This window comes from Paralichthys olivaceus, chromosome 8 (genome assembly GCF_024713975.1).
Source record: "Paralichthys olivaceus isolate ysfri-2021 chromosome 8, ASM2471397v2, whole genome shotgun sequence".
Lineage (NCBI taxonomy): Eukaryota > Metazoa > Chordata > Actinopteri > Pleuronectiformes > Paralichthyidae > Paralichthys > Paralichthys olivaceus.
Window position 1 is genome coordinate 12024425 of NC_091100.1, and position 21295 is coordinate 12045719.

A 21295-nucleotide genomic window follows, 5' to 3' on the forward strand; every position below is an offset into this window, starting at 1 on the left:
CGTAAAGAGCCTCGAGATACTGCATGTTGTGATTTGGTGCTGCACAAATCTAATTTAATTGGATTGAATATAGCAGATCAAAGGACATCAGCTGGAAAGAATGTGACCTAATGTGACACAGACCACCTCCAGGCGTGGTTTGAGTGATGGTGCGTTCAGACCTGTACTTAATGCTGACCACTTGTGATTGGATTCGTTAGGACAGATGTTAGTACATGATGGGAACAGGGTCATTGTCGAAATAGTACAAACCAGAACTGTAGCGGACAAGTTATAAGAATTCATTTATTTTATTTAAACAACCAGTGTGTGAAATAAATTTACATCTTTCTTGTCTGGGTGTGAAATTTTAATTTGATCACATTAGAAAAAAGCAGTTTAAGTACAGGAATTCCTTCGCAGGTTTAGATTTGTTTTAGTAGCAAATGTAATATCACCTGACTGAGTCCCTGCGAGGAACCTCGGATCAAAAAACTTGTTGCTTAATTAAATTAAATGAAAGTCCTGAAACCAGGTTAACATCAAAGTGCTCGTAAACTGAGCTCGCTGTCAAAGGTCAGTGGCTCTCTACCTGGAGTCCAGAGCCCCTGAGGGGAGGGAGCTGAGGCTGGATGTGATTTAGGGGCCCCTGACATGCAGACATGGTAAATTACAGCTGCTGATCACAGCAGGTTGAATTTTTCCTGTTGGACTGACGTGGACAGAGTCTGCACCCTGGTTATCTGCATGTCTGCAGGCCTTTTACTGCTCCTTATACACTTTGAACTCCTCCTGCATTGAACTCTGGGTCTTCACACACGAGCAGTAAAGGAAAGTGAAGCGTATTGAAAAGTAACAGAATGTTAACATTACTTCTGCATCCTTATTTAACTTGTTACCAGTCATTAAGATAAATGTGTTTCCTCTTCTATGACTAACAACAATGCATTGTGGTCCTGCTAGTAGTAAAGCGTATCCTGTAATTATGTGTGATTAAAGGTAAAGACGAGGTTAAAGTTATACGCAGAACAGACAGTAGTTCTGTGCTTTTCATTCTGTTACAGTCATCTCAGCTTTTCTCTTCTCCAGTAGATTCTTCAGGAAGAACTCGCCTGTGCAAAGAATGAAAATTAAAAACATCCGTCTCCCTCTCCTCTCACATTCTGCCCTGTTTTACATGATGCTTGTGTGATTGTAGTTATATTGAAAGAAAACCTGAAGACTTCAAGTATTAAGGGTCAGTTTGACCAAACATTTTGCCACTTAACTTTATTATTCATTGTATTAAATAATCCCCAAGGACATCACATAACATCACTGTCTGTGCTGCTTAACCCCCACCCCCCCACATCCCTGCATCGCCCTTCAAAATAAAATACTTTGAATGAATAAGAAATGACTCCAGTGTAGACTCCTAATGTCTCCCTCTCTTATCCCATCTTAATTCTAATCATTTATTTCACAAAATCCCAAATCTATCACCTTTATTTTGTAAATGACATTAATCCCCTAAACACCTAACCTTTACAATGATGAATTGGGTGTACTGTAACTTTAGAATGAAATATGAATAAAATAAAGTCATTTTGTTTGTAGATGCTGTAAATACCATATCTCACCTGCTTTGTATGAGGATCTCACCAGGGGTCCGCTGGCTGTGTAAACAAAGCCCATTTCAGTGCCAACTTTCTCCCAGTGGGCAAACCTCTCTGGAGTAACGTATTCTTCCACCTAAACACACACACAAACACACACACACACACACACACACACACACACACACAGTTTATCAAATGTGCTGCTCTCGTGGTAAATCAGTCCCACACAGACTACACAGAGTCTAATGTGCTCACCTTCAGGTGGCGTTTTGTGGGCTGCATGTACTGGCCAAGTGTTAGACAGTCCACCTCCGCCTCTCGCAGCTCTGCAACATCAGAACAACAGTGCGATCAGGAAATCGTTAGTCTGTAGTTTAGATCAGATCGTTTTGAGTGCGCATGTGTGGCTAGTGAATGTTCACCACACCAGTCAAAGTGTCCAGTATCTGTTGGTCCGTCTCTCCCAGTCCCAGCATGATGGAGGTCTTGGTGAGCACAGTGGGATTGACCTTCTTGGCGTGTTTCAGAACGCTCAGAGATTGGTCAATGTTTGCTCTGGGGTCACGCACGTGTCTGACAACAAGATGGAACAGAAAGAAATCCTGAGTCAATGAAAAAAACATCAGAGAGTGAAATCTACTTTATACCCACACAGAGAAAATATGTAAAACAAGATGTCTTCAATGTGTTTGCTACAGAACACAGAGCATTTATACCAACAGCAGGGAAATGACTCTTCTGCATCATCTGCTGGTCAAGTGTCTATTACTATCTTCTCTGTGACTGGCCCCCTCCTGTGGCAGTAAACATTTAAAACACAAACTAAAACAACTACACAAACCCCCCCCCCCCAAAAAAAGGAAGTGTTGTATGTGCAGTACGAGATTATTTTGTAAATTGAAATTAAAAACTGCAATGAGGGAGAAAAATAGATTTACAGTTTTTAAAATTTTAACTAGTTAACTCGACAGGGAAAAAAACATATTTGCTACAAATTATTATTTTGTTATTTTATATTTTAATTTCATAATTGGTATTAAAACATCTCAAGAAAAATCTCTAAATCCAAAATAAAGATTGAAAACTTTTTAAATAGTATCACATTTTACAGTGCTTCTTAACATAAAATTCAATAAAAACGTTTGTTCTTCTTTACTCTGTATCTTTAGACCTGTTGGCTGATAAGAACCATTAAAATCAAACTGAAGAGCTGATGGATTTAACTGAAAATAGATTCTTAATGTATCATTTTATAACAACACAGGAGCTACATCTTGGAAAGCTGCAGAAGCAATATGTCAAGTCTTCTTACCTTTGCAGCTCCCGCACAGTCTCTACATTGTGAGCGTACACGTCTAAACCTGACAGGGCGATCTTCTCCACTGCTGCCAGGTCGCCTCGAAAATCTGGAGTCAGACATTCAACCAGGATCTGAGAGTTTCTGGAGGAAGATGACAAAGATATGTCCATTTGGTAATTTTTCACAGATATCTAGATACAAATACAGAATAAATCCAAACGTGAGGGTTGATGTTACCTTTCCTTCAGGTTAGAAACTGTCTTAGCAAAGTGCTCTGCTCCACCATCAGCGATATCTGCTCACAAAATGAAGAAGTGTCATTAGAATGCACTATTGTTGCCAGAAATTATCTATTTAGAGGCTGACGACTGCCAAATAAAGCCTCATCAAACTTTACTCTGAGCTTCTGCATGAATTCATGAATCTATTTAGCAAAGTAAATTCCAGACGTCACATTAATCTGACGTTATTGATCTTCCAACATTGAGACTGGTTCCTTTTACAGTTTTACACCTTCCTACGACGTGAAGTGTCACAAACAGCAGGGAGAGTTAGATACACTGGGGATGAGAAGTCGTTACCGTCTCTGTCCACTGAGGTGAGAACCACGTAGTCCAGCCCCCAGGCGGCGATGGCCTTGGCTGTATTGTAGGGCTCGTCTGGGTCCAGAGGGGGAGGACGACGGGCTGTCTTTACCGAGCAGAACCTGCAGCCACGGGTGCATGTGTCTCCCATCAGCTACGTGACAAAGAGAGAAATGCATCATACGGCTTCTCTTGTAATATGTTACTGATGCACAGGTGCAGATTTATTCAACATGTGTATCTTGAATTGTGCATCTTTCTGTGAAACATCAACAAACTGTGTATTCAGACTGTGTTTTGCTTTTTTGAGAATATTGGCTTGTGTAGATGTACTAGACCTACAGAGAAGGACTTTATAGAGAAGTGTTTAGTTGCTTTAGAAAATCTTGTCAGCTGCACATGAAGAGTCACAGTGTGCCAGGAGACTGACCATGATTGTGGCTGTGGCGGTGGCGTACTCTCCTCCTCCCCAGCATTCTCCAATGTTGGGACACCTGGCCTCCTCACACACCTGAGGAAACAGACACACTTTAACCCAGGGTTTCTGCCCATTCACCAAATTAGATCTTTTTAATACAACAGAGGAAATCATTCATTCAAATTATGACTGAAAACAAACAATACAATCTATACTATTGAAGTAAATTTAAATCATATTATTGTCAGACCTTGCCAGCTCTTTGAAAGAGACCAGGGGCCTGAGTCTCATGTAAGAAGGGACTGTTCATATTTCTTGTTTGAGAGTCGTAGAAATCCGACTACACAGACATAACTATTTGTGTCACTTGACAGACGTGACAGATGTGACACTTACTGTGTGCAGGTTGAGGTCTCTCAGCGTGTTCTTCAGCTTGTTGAAGTTCTTTCCGATGGGGATCTCTGTCTTGAGCCACGGGGGAAGACGTAACCTGACGTGACGCAACAACAGAGACACTCAGTAGATGTGCAACAGTGGTATAGTCTCTGTAATGGTGTGGATGATACAGAAGTGATCTGCTATCACAACATATGCCACTTTGCACTGTGAAATAAATACTTAAAGATAAAATAACCAGATCATAACATGTCTTTTCTTATGCAAGACTGAAAAACACAACACATGATTGTCTAACTCGTATAGCAGAAACATAAAAGGAAAAAGAAAGTGGTCTGATAACATAAATTATTTATTTGTCATAAATCAAAGTCCTTAGTAGTGGACATGAGAACCAGGGGCTGAAACAAAAGATCTGACAATTTAGATTTTTATTTGGAGACAGCCTTACAGATTAATTAAATATACCAGATTTAAAAATCTGCGTATTCCCTGAAGAGTTTACAGAAATGGGTGTGCAGGTGAGCATAGTTAGAGCAGCTCAATAAACTGAGGGATCCGCAGTTCATTTTTGAGAGTTGAAACCGAATGTTATCCAAAAGAACATAAGGAAATCTCTCTCTCCAAACACACTAACCTCTCTCTAGAAAAATCAAAACACTACATGATCAAATGTGTTTTAATTTTAACCTGTATGAAACAGTAACCATGATGGAAATATGATCCAGTTCTTCTTTCAAAGCTAAAGCTAGAGGCTGCAATTTCTCTTTTGTAAACTGTGGATTCAATACATGTGTTTACATGTTTGCTCTCTGTGATGCCCAGCAATAACTCTGTCTAACTAACTAGAGGTTTATTTAACGTCTGATCATGTGTCCAGATGATTCATGTACTGTGGCACATTGAAATCAATGTTGTTTAGTGTGCATTGATAAATAAATTAAATTAACTCCAATGACGATCATTTGAATACATCTGAACACAATGTGGATGATAGAGTCTGAACTGGTCTTTGGACTTTCCTGATAACAACCTCACTGACTGGGCTCAACAGTTCTCACCTCTCTCCCTTCTGTCTCTTCAGGTTGCCTCTGTATTCCTCCCACTTGTTTTTATCCGACAGGTCTCCAGAGATGAAGTCCTGCAGATCAGGCCCATCATCACTCAGAGGCTCCTTCTTCCTGTCAGCCCTGGCTGGAGAGGATCTGGCCACCGTGGTCACACTGCTGGTGTAAACCTACAGAGGCAGGACCAGGGATTAGTTCAGGTCTGCTCAGTCTCCTCATACACATCACAGACTATCACCATCACACACTGAGAGCCACCACAGCTGAGCTGCCAAACATCCACCAGAGCAGGTTGTACTTTCAGGCCCGTGACACAGGCTTCATATCCACCGAGGCTCCCCACGAACAGATCACACACACACACACCGTCCGTGACGCTGACTGGAGAATGTCCGAGTGGAGATACTCACGTGTGGGAAACATCTGGGACTCAACCACCGCTGGTTTGTGGAGAAACGACCAGCGACGCAGCAACTTTGTTTGAGCAGCGCCATGACTTTAGTCAGCAGGAGAATGTCATTGGCAACAAAACTCGACGAGCGGCTGGTCTGGTCTTGTGCCGTGTTCACGTGAAGGGGCAGACTCAGTAAAAAGGAGAGCCTCCTGTTAGTTCGTGGTTTTGATGATTTCCTCCAATCCAAATGATACTAGGCCCAGAATCCACTGATACAAATACCGATAATAATACTTATTTCAATAAATAAAACCAGCTTGTGTATAAAAGGCAAAAAGATTAACCAACTAAACGGCAATAGTTTTTTATTAAGCTACATTGGTTGTATAAGAATGTATCTCCCCACAAGATAATAACAATGAACCACTTGAATTTGATTAAAATGAAACCACCTCCTAATGTTTTTATTTACCCAATCCACCAAGCAGTTCTATCAACACCCTGCAGTTTATTTCACAGAGCATTAAAATGACAACATAAAATAAAACTGAGGTACTATTTCCCCACTGTGCTTGCAGATCGTGAATGCGGCAGGCAGAACCACACAAAATATTGAAAGATAAATAAACACGATCTATAAATATATAGAGTAAATATATAAATAGTAATATTCCAGTTTACAGCTTCGTGTTGTTTCCTCACATTTCTTATTATCGAATATTTGAGCGTTGTCGTCGATGTCGTATCGACGCGTTGATCGTCTACTAATGCCTGATGACGTTACGTACGTGCTCTACAACAGCGTGGTGACGTCCTTCCGTCCTCCTTTCCTCTGCTACCGGCGAGGTGAGGATAAGCAAGAATTTCCTCCCGCAGCTTTTATCTAACTCCATCTTTGTAAATTAAACATGTTTGAGTTTTTATCTTCAACCATCACACGTGTAGAGCATTGTATTTCACGTCACATGCTGTATTTTACCTCTACACGATCTGTAGAAGTAGATATATTGGTTTATTGTGTATCGCTGTGTTTCCAGGCCTGACGCCGCTGAGGGCCGCGGCAGCTTTTTCCATGATTATTTCTAAAAGCACATTTTCGTGTGTTTCCCGTTTTCACTCTCAGTCACAATCCTGCTGGACACGTGTGATTGTTCAGTGTAACACAAGTGAAGCAACAGTCTAGCTAATGTAGCTCCATGATAGCATTAGCATCAGTGGTAGCAGATGTATGGCAGTGTGGCTGTTGACATTAACCAAACTCCAACATGTCGCCTTAACCCAGATTTGATATTACCTCCCCAACCTGACTCTAGAACGTGGATTCTTAAAAGTGACCCAGTTGTCATAACGTGTGTGATCGGGCCTCACAGCCTCTGACATGCTGTGTTTGTCCCCACAGAATGAAGACCATTCTCAGCAGTCAGACTGTCGACATCCCCGACAAAGGTAAGTCTGTCTGAACGATCCTGTGCATTCGTCCCGCTTCTTGAACCTGAAGCGGCTCCTCACACCGTCTCCTGTCTGCTCTCTTGTTGTGGTGCAGTCGAGGTGAGGCTGAAGGGCCGGACGGTGATTGTCAAGGGGCCCCGTGGCAAACTGACCAGACAGTTCAACCACATCAACCTGGAGCTCAGCCTGCTGGGCAAGAAACAGAAGAAGGTAAGAGGCAACCAGGAAGCAGCTCTCATATCGGTCTACTGCAGTAAACACTCATTTAAATATACATTGTGTGAAATGCTGGTGTTGAAGAGATTCTTGTAGTAATGGAGGATACACAGTCATCCCCAGCTCCCCTCAACATTTAGAGGGTGAATAGTTCACACTCTGTTGCTTTCTCATCCACAGTGTGCAGCTGTATGTTCAGACTAAACCTTAAACAATACATCTGCTCTTTATTAAACTGCTGACCCTCGACTAGAGGCTGAGCTCAGTGGAGCGTTTATCAGTCACAGGGTAAAATGTTGCTGTAGGTGGGAGACATTCTGTTTCCAATTGAACTCAATGTCATATTACGCATTTAATTTCCCAACTGCTGGAGAGATTCATCTTATCAACATAGAAGCTGAGAATGTGTCAGTGTTGTGATTGCAGCTTATTTCTGCTCCCTCCAAGTGTCACTGCAGGATTTATAACTAAACAATGTGTTGGTTGGTTTAAATGGTAAAATCATTATCACACTAAGTAATGTGTGCAACAGTTGTTAGGCATGTGCTCATTAGATAACTTAATTAAAATCTCCTTGATGTATAGAATGATACTCAAGTCCCATCCTCACGAGGGTTGGGACTAACATTTTTCCATGTGTTTCATAGTGTGGGAAATGGCAGGAAATCATTAAAATCACAACAGCCAGAGATGCATTTGTCTTTAGAATATTAGTTTCAGACTCATGAGACTCACTGACTCTGAAAGCAGAAATATCTGCCTTAAAAGAGGCTGGATTAAGAAATGTGGTGTTTTATTAATTGACCACATTGTATCAGAAATGAACGTGAGTCACTGTTCTCCTCAGCTTCGTGTGGATAAATGGTGGGGAAACAGGAAGGAGCTGGCCACAGTCCGCACCATCTGCAGCCATGTCCAGAACATGATCAAGGGCGTCACTTTGGTGAGACTTCAGTTCTTTGAGTTATTGACTGTGACCAGAGTTAAGGTTCAAGCCGTCTGTAATAATTTGTCTTCTTGGTCTGGCTCGGTGACTCACTCTTCTGTCCGTCTGCAGGGTTTCCGGTATAAAATGCGTTCTGTGTACGCCCATTTCCCCATCAACGTCGTTATCCAGGAAAATGGCACCATGGTGGAGATCAGAAACTTCCTGGGAGAGAAGTACATTCGCCGCGTCAGAATGAGAGCTGGTGAGTCCTCAGACTAACATTGTAGCGTCTGTAAGGTCAAAGGTGTTTAAGTATTTAATGCTTTGAAAATGGGTCTGGATGCATATTTAAGATTTTTCTCACAAGGTTAGACTATGAATGATACGATGATAAAACACCTGCATCAGAATAAATGTGAGGATTTTTTTTGTGTGAATTAGAATCAAGTGTAACCAGAGATTAGATCACGTTTCATGCAAATACATTTTACAAGTTACCAAACAGCTCATTGTGATGTTGCTGTGTATTTTGGGTTGTATTCTAACCCTATCTAGTAGACTAGATTATATAACCAGATATATAAATATAACCTGCTATAAAAAACACTGTAGACTGAGACCAGGATTAAGCGACAGTGTTATAAAGCAGCTCTGTCACCTCCTGTCCATTGGACCACTTGTTATACTTGTACTGGACATGTGGTGATTTCTTCTGTCTGTCTCTCAGGTGTGGTCTGTTCAGTCTCAGCGGCCCAGAAGGACGAGCTGGTTCTGGAAGGCAATGACATTGAGCTGGTGTCAAACTCATGTATGTTACTGCTTTTCTTTCAGACAGAAATTTCTCTGCATATTATAACTCAAATTTGTAGAACTATGCCACTATGTCCTCAATGTATCCTCCTTGATATTGAGCCTCCACAGTCGCCCCCAATAAGATGCTGCAAGTTTTCATGAGCGTTTCAGGCAGGATACCTGATATAATTCTTTCACTTCAGGCAGCTTCATGTCAAGTACTACATTCATCAAACAAATGAACTTTGCAGTTAAATGATGCAGAGGCGATATCACAGAAATCTGTTGATGGCATGTGATTGACAGACGGCTGGTACCTCTCCTAAAACTGTATACTTTCACATCGCCCCCCCCCTCCTCCTGCTCTACAGAATAGATCATTACTTCCCTGAACATCAGTGGTGTTTACACTTTTCTGTCGTCAGATAGTAGGAGAATATTACGTTTCCTGTCAAAGTGAAGTAATATTCTTCCTCATTACACTGAGGTGTACTGATTTGTTTCATCATCAATAAGATGGAAAATGTCGACGTAGAAAAGTGTTTTTTGTTTGAGTTATGTGAAATGTATGTGTTAATTCTGGCACTTCAGTACTTGATATATTTGTAGTGATTCCAAAGAGTAAATTGAACGTTTTTTAGAGCCTTGAACTGAAAACATTGATGGTTTCAGTGAAACCAATAATGTATGTTCAAAAATGTTTACATATTTCAACTGAATACAATTATCTCACATCACTCTATACATTGCAGTCCCTTGAGAGAGGGGACGTAGAATCCCTGAACTACTGACTCAGTCACAAGTGACATCAATGTTCAACACCTTTATTCCTCTTCAGTTCATTTCTTGTTTGTAGGATTGTTAGAATCCACCATCTACACTCTGACAACTGATGGTAGATTTTATATTTAGTTGTCACCTTGTACCACAATGCATCTCTCCCTTCCATCCTCCTCTGTATTGATTGTGATCTGTGTGTGATGTGACATGCTGCTTATCTCCCCAACCTCTCTGTTCCAGCTGCTCTGATCCAACAGGCCACCACAGTCAAAAATAAGGATATCAGAAAGTTCTTAGACGGTATTTACGTCTCTGAGAAGGGAACAGTAGTGGCGCCGGATCAGTAAAAGTTACATCTGCAGTCTTAGAGGTTAGACAACGCCGCCAAAGCCTCCTCTGTGGCCTACAGGGAAAAACCTCTTCTTTTTTTTACTTTTCTGAGTGTTCCTTAACTTTGTCTGTCTTTGTAAAAGCATGTTTCTGTTTTTTTCTTTGTTTCCAATGTGTAGAAGTGTGAGGACGGGTCAATATGATTACAACAAATCCTTGTTTTTGCATTCTCTTGTGTGTTCAGTATTATTGCCATAACTGTTTACAAAATAATTACCCAGAGCCAAAGATGTCACTTAGAATTTCTTCTTCCAAACAGCCCAACAATCAAAAAGATAATCAATTGGCTTTTATTAAGTGCTCTCATTTGAGAAGCTAGAACCAACAAATGACTGAAACCATTGATATGAAAATAGTTTTCTGGTTTTATTTGTTAATGGACTTATTATTTTGTCTCGTAAAAGTTAGCTATTATATCGTGGAACAGCAAATTACTGTTCTCACCACAACTGGACCTAATTTCTGAAACTGACAAAAGTTTTTTGGGGGATTTATGAATTTCTTAATGTCTCTGTTGGCTCTTGAAATGTAAGCCAACTGGTTAATATTAATATTTGATATTTCAGTCCTATCCTTTTGATAAGTTAAACAGCATGCATCAAAAATATAAGTTATCCAAATGTATTGATAATTTTCGGATTAAATATCTCTTCTCTGCTCATGTCTTGCAGGCTGTCAGGCCTTGTTAGATTTGTGTTTAACTACAGACATGTTGCTGTATGTGACCTTATTTTCCTCTCACACTTGTCTCTTTTTTTCAGCGGCCTTGATCCAACAGGCCACCACAGTCCGGAAGAAGGACATCAGGAAGTTCCTGGACGGCATCTACATCAGCGAGAGGACCACTGTGGTGGAGACCAATGCTGAATAAATGTTCTCGTTCTCTTACGACCAATAAAATTACCATCTTTTCCAGTTAATCTCTGGTTGTTTGTTGCCTTTATTGGACACTGCTGCAGCTCAATGTACCTGTGGCACTAGTTTTAAAAAGGAATAGAAATTAAAGGTGATCAGAAACTGAACATAAACTCTAAACAATTGTTAAAATGTGATGGAAATGGATTCTGAAACTGAAAAATCACAATTTATCAACACAATTTTAAGACATGAAATTGTTTATCTTATGGATAAAAAGCAAAAAAATTGAAACCCAACATGTATTTACACTTGTTGATTTTATTCTTTAATAATAAGCAAAAAACACTTAAGGTGGTGCTGTGGTTGTTTATTCCTGATTATTTAAAAATATGTCTCAGGTTTGAACTGACATTGAACTATGGTCTGAGGGGAGTGAACTGGATTTCTGCTGAACAACTTAACCTGACGTCTAATCATCATTCAATCTGATCTCTTTACTCCCAGTGTGTCTCTGTTTGTGACGTTTCAGCATAAAGTCTCAACAAGGTACATAAAAGGTTTTGAACAAGAGGTCAACCCTATCTCCTCCAGTTTCTATAGCATACTGCACAGATCAGGGCTGAAACTAAGTGAATATCATTTCTTCAGACAGTAATGTGGCCTCCCTAAATGAAAGGTCAGACTCAGGAAACGGTTGAAAAATTAAACTGCAGACAATGTAAAATTTAATTACTTATTAAAGGGGGGTTGCAAATTGTACCTTTTTTAAACAAACAGTAATGTATCTCCAATCTGTCTTTTTAATGACAGAATTTAGTATTAATTCTAAAACGTGGAAAGGCATTTACTAACTAATTTATTTGAAACATATTCAAAGTATTACAATCCCACTTTATCTTTTGAATAGTAATAATGATAAACTGTATTCGTATAGCACTTTTCAAAACAAACTGATCAAAAAAATGAATTTAAAGAAAATGTCATTCAATGTCAAAATCGGCTAAATAAAAGAACAATATAATATAATTAAAATAGTCAAAGATGAAGAATGACTTAAACATTAAACATTTAATGAATGTTCCTTTTGTTTTGGGGCAGTATTTTATTTTATTTTAATAATAAAACAAGATGACTTATTTTTTAACTTGTTGTCTTTCACTTTATTTTAATCATTAAAAAACACGTACAATGTCCGGAAAACATTTATCTTGTAAATATAAAAACTCAAATATTCTAAATATTCTAAATAAATAAATAAAGCAAAAACAATATAAAATCATTAAAGATGGCGATGTTTCCATCTAGAATATAATCGTACAAACTGACCATGATATATTTAGTGTAGATGATGTTTTTAACGTGTTGTCTTCATTTTATTCTTATGAATAAAAACAACAACGCAGAGTGACGCACAGGACGTAGACGCAGCTCGCGGTTTTTACGTCATCACCAGGCGCCCGCAGAGTCCCGCTTCGCGCCAAGCGGCTGCAGGATTTTGTGACTGCTGACAAATAACCTGAGAGTGAAACTGCGAGGAAACATCTCCATCATGGTACGTTACAGACTTTAAAACACTATTGGGATTTGCAGTAAAGAATTGAGCAGTGCTGAGATGAATGCCAGTGAGGATCCCCCACAGGGTTGTTTGGAAAAGTGTGATTTTATGTATCTGTTATATTTTCAATTTGAATTTTAAGTAAATAAAGGAACAAACTGAGGGACTATGTTGATTGTGTGCTCACAGGACATCAGGAGGTTCTTTGCACCGACTGCATCGAAGCCTGCGGTGCACAAACCGACCCCAAATGGAAACACGGACGCTGAAGAGAAGAAGAAGAAGAATAATAAGAAGAGCAAGCCACTGTCTCCAGATGATGAAGTGAAGCAGAAAAAGAAAGAGAGCAACAAGGCAAGGAAATTGACTTAAAGAAAGACACAGGAAATGTCCAGTGTCCCTGTTAAACTAATCTTTTGATCTGGAACTGGTCTAATGTGGAAGACAGCTGTCACATTTCCCATTTTGAGTTTTTTTCTAAAATATGAAAAAGTGTTTTTGGGGTCGTTAGCTTCTGTAGAATAAAATAGTCCACGATTAATCAGGTTAATCAGGTAAAGAGGTAGTTTAGTTGTTCTTTAATTTAGTTTTTCTCTTTCAATATTAACATTGCTTGGGCTTAATTAAGATTTTTTAACACACCTTCACTACCAGAAATGGATATTTAAAATAAATCTACCGTGTAATATTGTTAGTTTCCTACAACTCTCCTCTTAATTTCTGAATCCGAATATAACTTCAGCATCATTGTTACCTTGTCTTTGTCACTGTATTGTTGTATTGTTTTCATCTGGGTTAATTATGTTTTTATTTTGTTTTGTTTTTTTCAGGGCAAAAGCCCAAAAACAGAAAAACACCTTCCCTGCGTTTCCAAGGATGGGGAGAAAAAACGAAAGAAACATGCTGTCATAGAGTCAGGTCAGAACGATCCCATACTGCTCTATGGTTCCCCTTGAGAATCATGCTCACATTGCTCTACATCCTTCCTGTGTGCTTGTTTTCAGTACATCTTTCTTTTTCCTCCAGACTCGGAGGAGGAGCCAGTCAGGAAGTCAAAGAAATCCCCCAAAGAGAAACAGAAGAGCAGCAAAGCAGCACCGCCTCCTAAAAAAGATCCTGTGCAATATGTCTCTGAAACAGGTGATGTTGCGTCATCATAGTTCAGACATACTCTACATGCTGGAGCTCATGTCATGCTCATGATGTTTTCTTGATTTAGGAGAATGGTGGGTTTTATTGGATATTTTTCTTGTTGGATTGTAGACTCAGACAGTGACAACTTTCAGTCCTTGAAGAAGGTTTCCCAAACCAAGCATGACGACACGTCCAAACTGAGGAAGACCGAGGCAGAAAGTGCTCGTCCGGGGACCAAAGAGGCGGCGAAACCTCCTGTCAAGTCGTCCACTACACAGGCGAAAACTGGGCTCAAGTCTCCTCCAGTGCTTGTATCCCCCAAGTCGCCTCCTCAGACCAAACAAACCCCCACCTCAGTGCTCGACTACTTCGGCAGCAGCACTATTCAGCGCTCAGAGAAGAAGCTGGTAGCCAGCACTAAACGAAAGGCTGTGAGTAAAATGGCACATGATTTTCTTAAAGGTCACTACTCTGCTCTACCTATTAATTGCTTTGTGGAGTCGTCTTTGTCTTTCCAACAAACTGACTTAACAAAAACTATTCTCCTCTTCAGCCAATTCAGGACACAGATGATCTGATCAGTGATGAGGAGATTGCCAGACAGCTGCAGATGAGTGAGGACATGGAGGTAGGCTGATGGACATAAACAGCAGCTCAGTCAAGGAGTAGTTGATTTAACGAGAAGTCAACCGACAGAATATTATATTATGCTGCTATTTAAATCAACTGAATGACACTCAGTGGTGTTAATAAATCTGCCAAGGTCAAAACATTCTATTACTTGGATAAAAAGCAGAAAACTAAAGCACTTTTGGAAAATGGTCGGCTTTATTTTCAAATTTATATTTTATACATAAAATTACTAATCTGTAAAATTGATGTGCAGATTAATACATATATGTTATGAAAATATAATTCAAGAAAGTGTTATTAATGTCCTCTCTGTCACTCTGAAACTTTACAATTTGTTATGAAGCATTTGGAGAATTCCTAAAATTCTAAATATTAATTTAGTGTTTGCTAGAATCCTTGAATAGAAAAATCAAAAACAACGTGACAGTTGCTTTTCCTTTCTTCTCCTGACTTTACTCAGCTGGAAAAGCAGGTCCATGAGGATGAAGAGTTTGCCAAAACACTGGCCATGCTGGAGGAGGAGCCACAGGCCAAGAAGGTAACTAGCACAATGATACTAATTCAAGCTCACTTCTGATGCCTGCGGTTATGAAGTATAAATTGTACTGTCCTCCTCATTCAGGCTCGTAAAGGCTCTGATGACAAACAAGCTGCATTTCCCAAAAAGAGCTGCACAGACTCTGCTGCTGGCAGCACGAGCAGTCCGCCGGCCAGGATCAAGTCGGAGGACGTGATCAGTCCGTCTCCTAAGAAGAACCTTTCCCCTGTCAAAGCCAGCTCCAAACTGGCCATGATGAAGAAAAGAAATGAAGAAAACAGCATAGGGTCGAAGAGTAAGACCCTTATTTCACCCACAAAAATTAAAACCTCTCCCAAGAAGGAGCCCATCGCTTCATCGAGCTCACACATGAAGTTCACACCCAAAACCGGAACGACACCCACTGCACTTAAAACGTCTCCCAAGAAACCAGAGGTGAGCTTTGAAGATACCTTAATATCTTAACATATTAATAATTTATTATTGTTTGTCCCCAAAAGCAAACTGGTTTCTGGACACAAACTCAGGATAAAATAAAAAGCACAAAGTTAGAAGTGAACATCTACACAAGTACATGTTAAAACAATTTTAAAGAACAAGTTAATATATCTCATATTTCTCCTAATCTGATCAGAGCACAAGCACGAGTCCTGACGACGCAGAGAAGAAGAAAGTCAACTCGTCATCTTACAGGAACTACCTCAACAGAGATGGACCGCGAGCTCTGGGCTCCAAGGAAATCCCAATGGTAACACACACACTTCATACAGTTGTGTAAAGAAAACCTGCTGACCATCATCTTAATCTCTGGCTCTACGCTGTGTGTGTTTTCTCCAGGGAGCAGAGAACTGTTTGGAGGGCTGTGTGTTTGTGTTGACGGGGGTTCTTGAGTCTATGGAGAGAGACGACACCAAATCCCTCATCGAGCGCTACGGAGGCAAGGTGACGGGCAACGTGAGCAAAAAGACCACCTACCTGGTGCAGGGCAGGGACAGCGGAGTCTCCAAACTCGACAAGGTAACTGATATGTCACATATTTGCTGAGTCAAAGTAGTATCAACAATTTTAAATTCACAGTTATAACATGGAAATTGTTTAATAGCACTTTAACAGTTTAATTTCCCTTCCTGCCTCATTTCTGCAGTGTTTCCCTGTGTCTGTCTGAGACATCATGTCCATCCAGTTTTTAATTCTCTTCTGCCTCACTCTGCTCAGGCCGAGAGTTTTGGAACCAAGATCCTGGATGAGGACGCTCTGCTGGAGCTGATCAGAACCAAACCAGGGAAGAAGTCCAAGTATGAGATTGCTGCAGAGGCAGAGGTCAGCAAAGTATCTACTAAATGTAAAATCTCTGACTCAGTTATTTGTTGATAACATATAAGGATTCATTTCATTTGAATGTGTTTATCTTTCTCAATTAGAACAAAGCTTCTAAAACCAGGACTCCTCCCAGCCAAACGTCAAAGAGAACCCCTAAAGCTCAGAAGATCTCTCCTTCAAAGGGTAATTCCAGGTCCCCTCACACCCCGAGCCCGTCAAAGACCAGCCAGGCACAAGGTCACGGGAGCAGGACTAGAGGTGGTGGCACTCCACCTGGCAGAGGCTCAGGTCACACGGCCCGGCGGGAGCTGGGCCTTTCCTCCTCATCCACAACTGCAGAGGACGCCAGCCTGCTGTGGGTGGACAAGTACCGCCCGCGCTCTCTGAAGACTGTGATTGGCCAGCAGGGGGATCAGAGCTGCGCCAATAAGCTGCTGCGGTGGCTGCAGAACTGGCACAAAAACCACAGTGGCGCAGTTTCCAAGCCTCCAGGTAGCAGTTTAACTTTGTTTGTATTAATGATGTGTGTTGAAAACCATTTTTATTCACTACATTTTAGCTCGATATATATTCACCTGTGTTAAAGACCACATGCTTGGTGCTGTTTGTCATGTACAGTAAGGTTTGGCAAGTTTGGCGGAGGCAAAGATGATGGATCAGGATTTAAAGCTGCTCTGCTCTCTGGACCTCCGGGGGTGGGGAAGACCACCACTGCTGCGCTCGTCTGTGAAGTCAGTCACAGCAATATTTGGATCAATCTTTGGTGTTTTTTGACCATTACGACAACCACGACTCCAAGCTGTGACTCAGCCTCTCCACTGTTTGTGTGTGTTGCAGGAGTTGGGCTTCAGCTACGTGGAGATGAACGCCAGCTGTACTCGCAGCAAGAACAGCCTGAAGGAGGTCGTCGCAGAGTCACTGAACAACACAAGCATCGAGAGCTTCTACAAAGGTGAGGCCTCTCACAATTCTTCTTTCTGTTCTTCACATGTGAACCCACATCAGCGCACAGTCACGTAAATGGTTCCCCTGTGAGCACGCACACACCTGAAGGAAGATATGCCAAACAGCGGAGAACTGTATGTCTGTCGTGGTGATTCGCACAGTGAAAACTATGTCTGCTGAAATCTTCCTGCCTGCAGAGGGTTGTAAAAATGTAATGGATGTTTTGTCTGGACATTGACACGGTGAGGGAGAGCAACAACAGTGAAAAGAACTCTACGATGAAGCTACATTTTTTTTTATGTTATAATGTGAAGTGGAAAATGCTCCAGATTCTGAAACTGTTACAGGACAGATTGGTGCTGCCACAGTCTATGAATGGGAAACACTGTGGTAACTGTTGGTGTGTGTGTTCTTTAGGTACGTCTCAAACAGTGAGCAGTAAACATGTCCTGATCATGGATGAGGTTGACGGCATGGCTGGTAATGAAGACCGTGGAGGAATCCAGGTAAATAAACACATTTCTGTATTAGTCGCACCACAGTTTCACATTTTGTAGAAAGATTATCATACTTCCTTCAAATATAACCAGATCCAGAGGTCACAGTTCTCTGACTTGATATGATCTATCCACTTCCATTAATAACAGCTCTCAAATCATTGTTTCATTAGTTCTCTGCTGCTAGCAATGCTTGGATATGTCACTTTCCACTGAATGTTTTCTAACATTAGCACTATGTCAGACTGAATAATGAAGTGACATGAATGAGTAGTGTCTGATAATGGTGATAATTGGTTCCTCTGCCACGTGTTCATGATACTGACTTCTGACGTCTTGTAGGAGATGATCGGCCTGATCAGAGGCTCAAAGATTCCTATCATCTGCATGTGCAATGATCGTAACCATCAGAAGATCAGGTCACTGGCTAACTACTGCTTCGATCTGCGCTTCCAGAGGCCGCGGCTGGAACAGATTAAGGTCTGAACACATCCGGCCTGACATCTGACTTTATTTTCAAATGAAATGACAAAAGCTTAGAATTGATAGTGTCTGTGAATATTATAAATTATTAACCCCTCTGACTTTCCTTTGAAATTTTTTAGGGAGCCATGATGTCCATCACTTTCAAAGAGGGAATCAAGATCCCTCCTCCAGCTCTCAACGAAATCATCCTGGCTTCTAATCAGGACGTCCGGCAGGTAAAGAAGACGACATAAACGTAAAAGTCTGTTCGTGCCGAGGTTCTGTCTTTGTTTTCCACCCTCTCACCATTCTAGCTTTTTTTTCTCTCCAGGTGATTCACAACCTGAGCATGTGGTCCGCTAAAGACAAGGTGATGACGTACGACCAGTGCAAGTCTGACGCAGCCAGCGCCCGCAAGGACATGAAGCTGGGGCCGTTTGACGTTTGCAGGAAGGTGTTTGCCTCAGGCGAAGAGACCGCCCACATGAGCCTCATCGACAAGTCCGACCTCTTCTTCCACGACTATTCGCTAGCTCCGCTCTTCGTCCAAGAGAACTACCTGCACGTCCGTCCAGCGGCTGCCAGGTGAGAGGCTGACTGTTCCCACCTGAAATCAAAATACAACAGCAACAACTTATATTGAATGTTTCTGTGGTTTCTCCTCACACAGCGGAGATCTGAAGTCCCACCTGGTGCTGCTCAGCAAGACGGCGGATTCCATCTCAGACGGAGATCTGGTGGACAGACGGATACGCTCTGGGCAGAACTGGTCTCTGCTGCCGACGCAGGTAACAAACAAAATGATCCTTATATTATAATAATAATAATAATCCTTTGAGAACAGATGTTTGTTTAGATTGTTTTGTTTGTGAGAAATGTAAGATCTGTTTATTTTAACCTCATCACCTCATCATTCTTGTCATAATTTGAAGTGTGTTTGTGTGTGTTCGTAGGCCATCTATGCCAGTGTGTTACCAGGTGAACTGATGAGAGGCTACATGAGTCACTTCCCCACATTTCCCAGCTGGCTCGGCAAGAACTCCTCCACCAGTAAACATTCCCGTATCGTTCAGGAGCTAGCCTCACACATGTGTTTAAAGTGAGTCTAGCCTGCACCACTGTTTATCTCTTATCTCTTTACACATTCAACACAAAGTCACACTGAGTTTTAACCTGTTTGTCTCCTGCAGGACATTTAGCAGCAGACAGGCGGTGAACCTGGACTACCTGCACTACCTGCGGCAGGCGCTGCTGAGCCCACTCCAGAGGAACGGAGCTGAGGGCGCCAGTCAGGCCGTGCAGCTGCTGGACGACTACCACCTCATGAAAGAGGACGTTGACAGCATCATGGAGATCAGCATCTGGGGCGGACAACCTGACCCCTACTCCAGACTGGAGTCAAAGGTCAGGAGGAGGCGAGGGGTGTATAGTTTGAAAGGATAGTTGGTTTGGGCTGTTGGGATTAGTTGATTTACATAAACTTACTTCAGAACATCGAATACAAAGATTTTCTACAGTTTTTTAAATGTGTGCTGTCCTCATCCTCCCAGGTGAAGGCAGCTTTCACACGCGCCTACAACAAAGAAGTTCATCTGACGCCGTACTCGCTGCAAATTGTGAAGAAGGGTCGCCGTGGTGGTGGAGAGTCAGAGCTGGGGGGAGAGGACATGGACAATGAACGCCAAGAGTCCGAGGAGGAAGGGGAGGGCCTGAAGGCCGACGCTATGATCAAAGTAATTCAAACTGCGATAATCATGTGCAGTCATCTTCTTCACATTTCATTTAAATCACATCATGTTCTATCTATTTATTATATCTGATCTGTCTCTTGTTCCTCCCTGCAGCAGAAGAAGGCAAAGGTCACCAAGGAGTCGAAGGAGAAGAAAGAAGATTCTGGAAAGGGGAAAGGAAAAGGCAAGGGGAAAGGCAAAGCTAAGAAATAATAGAGAAAAACAAACCTCCAACAAAACGTACTGTTTTCTAATGCACTTACAATGATCCTGAAATGAGAAGTAGTGAAGCTGGACTTAGACTTAGACATCTGTCTCTCAACCAAACAAACACTCTTCCTGTCTTTTTTTTTACTTCATGACTCCATCCTGTGCAAATGATGCGTAGTGTCTGCTTGTTCCACCCGTTATCATGTGTGTACACGTCTGCAGTAACACGTGTCCAATCAGGAGCGATGTGCGTTTCTTCTGTCATCTGTTTCTGGTCCAGGTGTCGAGGCTGTAAATAATGTTACTATTACCTTTTTGCTAAGACCACAGTAGATGAATACTCCTGCTTTGGTTCTAAGGTTAGTACTGACGACTCTGTAAATGTCACTTTTGTAAAGATTTCATGAGGATGAATAGAGAAATATGTCACTCATGGCTGTCAGTGTTTTTTTGTTCATTTGTTTTTTCTAAAAAAGATATTTGGATCACACATTTGTTTAAAAAAATCCAGCCTCTTAGAAAAATAATTTACGGTGGAAAAATAAAAATTACCTTCAGGGCAAGGATGTCTATTAATGATCCTATTTGTAAAGAAATAAAGACAAACTAGAGATAATATGATGTTTTCACTAGTTCCTTTTATCTAAATTGTATGAATTGTTTTCTTTATCCTAGAAAAGGCCCTTTATATTTAAATACTTTATATTTACATCCAGGGGTCCTCTCTACGGAGGCCGCCATGTTTTTAACAGTTGTCCAGACTGAACAAACTAAACACCTTTAGTTTTTATGACAACTCTTTCATGTTTGGAAGGAGAGGGTGAGGTCAGGGGTGTTCAGCTGCAACATGCAATTTCACCACTAGATGTCACTAAATTCTACACACTGTACCTTTAAATGTTAAAATGACCAAAATGAATACTTTTTTTTTTAATCAAAATAATTTCATTGTATTTCACTTTCTGTCAAGTAATTTGTTAATGATTTATAATTAATTTCATATTTATATTTCTAATTAAATCCAGTACTAAATGGATAAATCCAGCATTACTTGTGCAGCTTCTCTTTTGGACAGAAAACATGAAGACAACTGTGCAAACTTCATCTGAAGAAGACTGA

The 21295-nt window shown here is 41.0% G+C and overlaps 3 protein-coding genes across 4 annotated transcripts; 2 read left to right on the plus strand and 1 right to left on the minus strand.

Moving 5' to 3' along the window:
• Positions 1-271: 271 nt before the first annotated feature.
• On the minus strand, positions 272-5911 carry lias (lipoic acid synthetase). Its single transcript, XM_020100365.2, has 11 exons — positions 5753-5911; positions 5337-5512; positions 4276-4369; positions 3892-3972; positions 3459-3615; positions 3115-3172; positions 2890-3018; positions 2005-2150; positions 1833-1903; positions 1599-1710; positions 272-1091 (listed from the first exon to the last, which is right to left on the minus strand). The coding sequence occupies exons 1-11, from the start codon at positions 5834-5836 to the stop codon at positions 1030-1032; spliced, it is 1170 nt and encodes a 389-aa protein (XP_019955924.1). The 5' UTR covers positions 5837-5911; the 3' UTR covers positions 272-1029.
• A 480-nt stretch (positions 5912-6391) lies between these two features.
• On the plus strand, positions 6392-11211 carry rpl9 (ribosomal protein L9). 2 transcript variants are annotated; one of them, XM_020100366.2, is made up of 8 exons: positions 6392-6582; positions 7136-7182; positions 7280-7395; positions 8249-8344; positions 8459-8591; positions 9057-9137; positions 10142-10271; positions 11053-11211. In XM_020100366.2, the coding sequence occupies exons 2-7, from the start codon at positions 7137-7139 to the stop codon at positions 10246-10248; spliced, it is 579 nt and encodes a 192-aa protein (XP_019955925.1). In that variant the 5' UTR covers positions 6392-6582; position 7136; the 3' UTR covers positions 10249-10271; positions 11053-11211. The 2 variants fall into 2 exon arrangements, with proteins under 2 accessions (XP_019955925.1, XP_069385516.1); XM_069529415.1 differs by lacking the exon at positions 10142-10271 and having other exon boundaries at positions 6538-6582.
• Positions 11212-12566: 1355 nt separating this feature from the next.
• rfc1 (replication factor C (activator 1) 1) lies at positions 12567-20792 on the plus strand. The gene is made up of 23 exons (XM_020100491.2): positions 12567-12701; positions 12894-13058; positions 13535-13622; positions 13731-13844; positions 13968-14269; positions 14392-14466; positions 14932-15009; positions 15094-15444; positions 15644-15757; positions 15847-16026; positions 16225-16329; positions 16431-16821; positions 16948-17060; positions 17167-17281; positions 17692-17780; positions 18114-18251; positions 18377-18472; positions 18568-18821; positions 18907-19024; positions 19190-19335; positions 19427-19640; positions 19787-19969; positions 20081-20792. The coding sequence occupies exons 1-23, from the start codon at positions 12699-12701 to the stop codon at positions 20177-20179; spliced, it is 3531 nt and encodes a 1176-aa protein (XP_019956050.1). The 5' UTR covers positions 12567-12698; the 3' UTR covers positions 20180-20792.
• Positions 20793-21295: the final 503 nt, after the last annotated feature.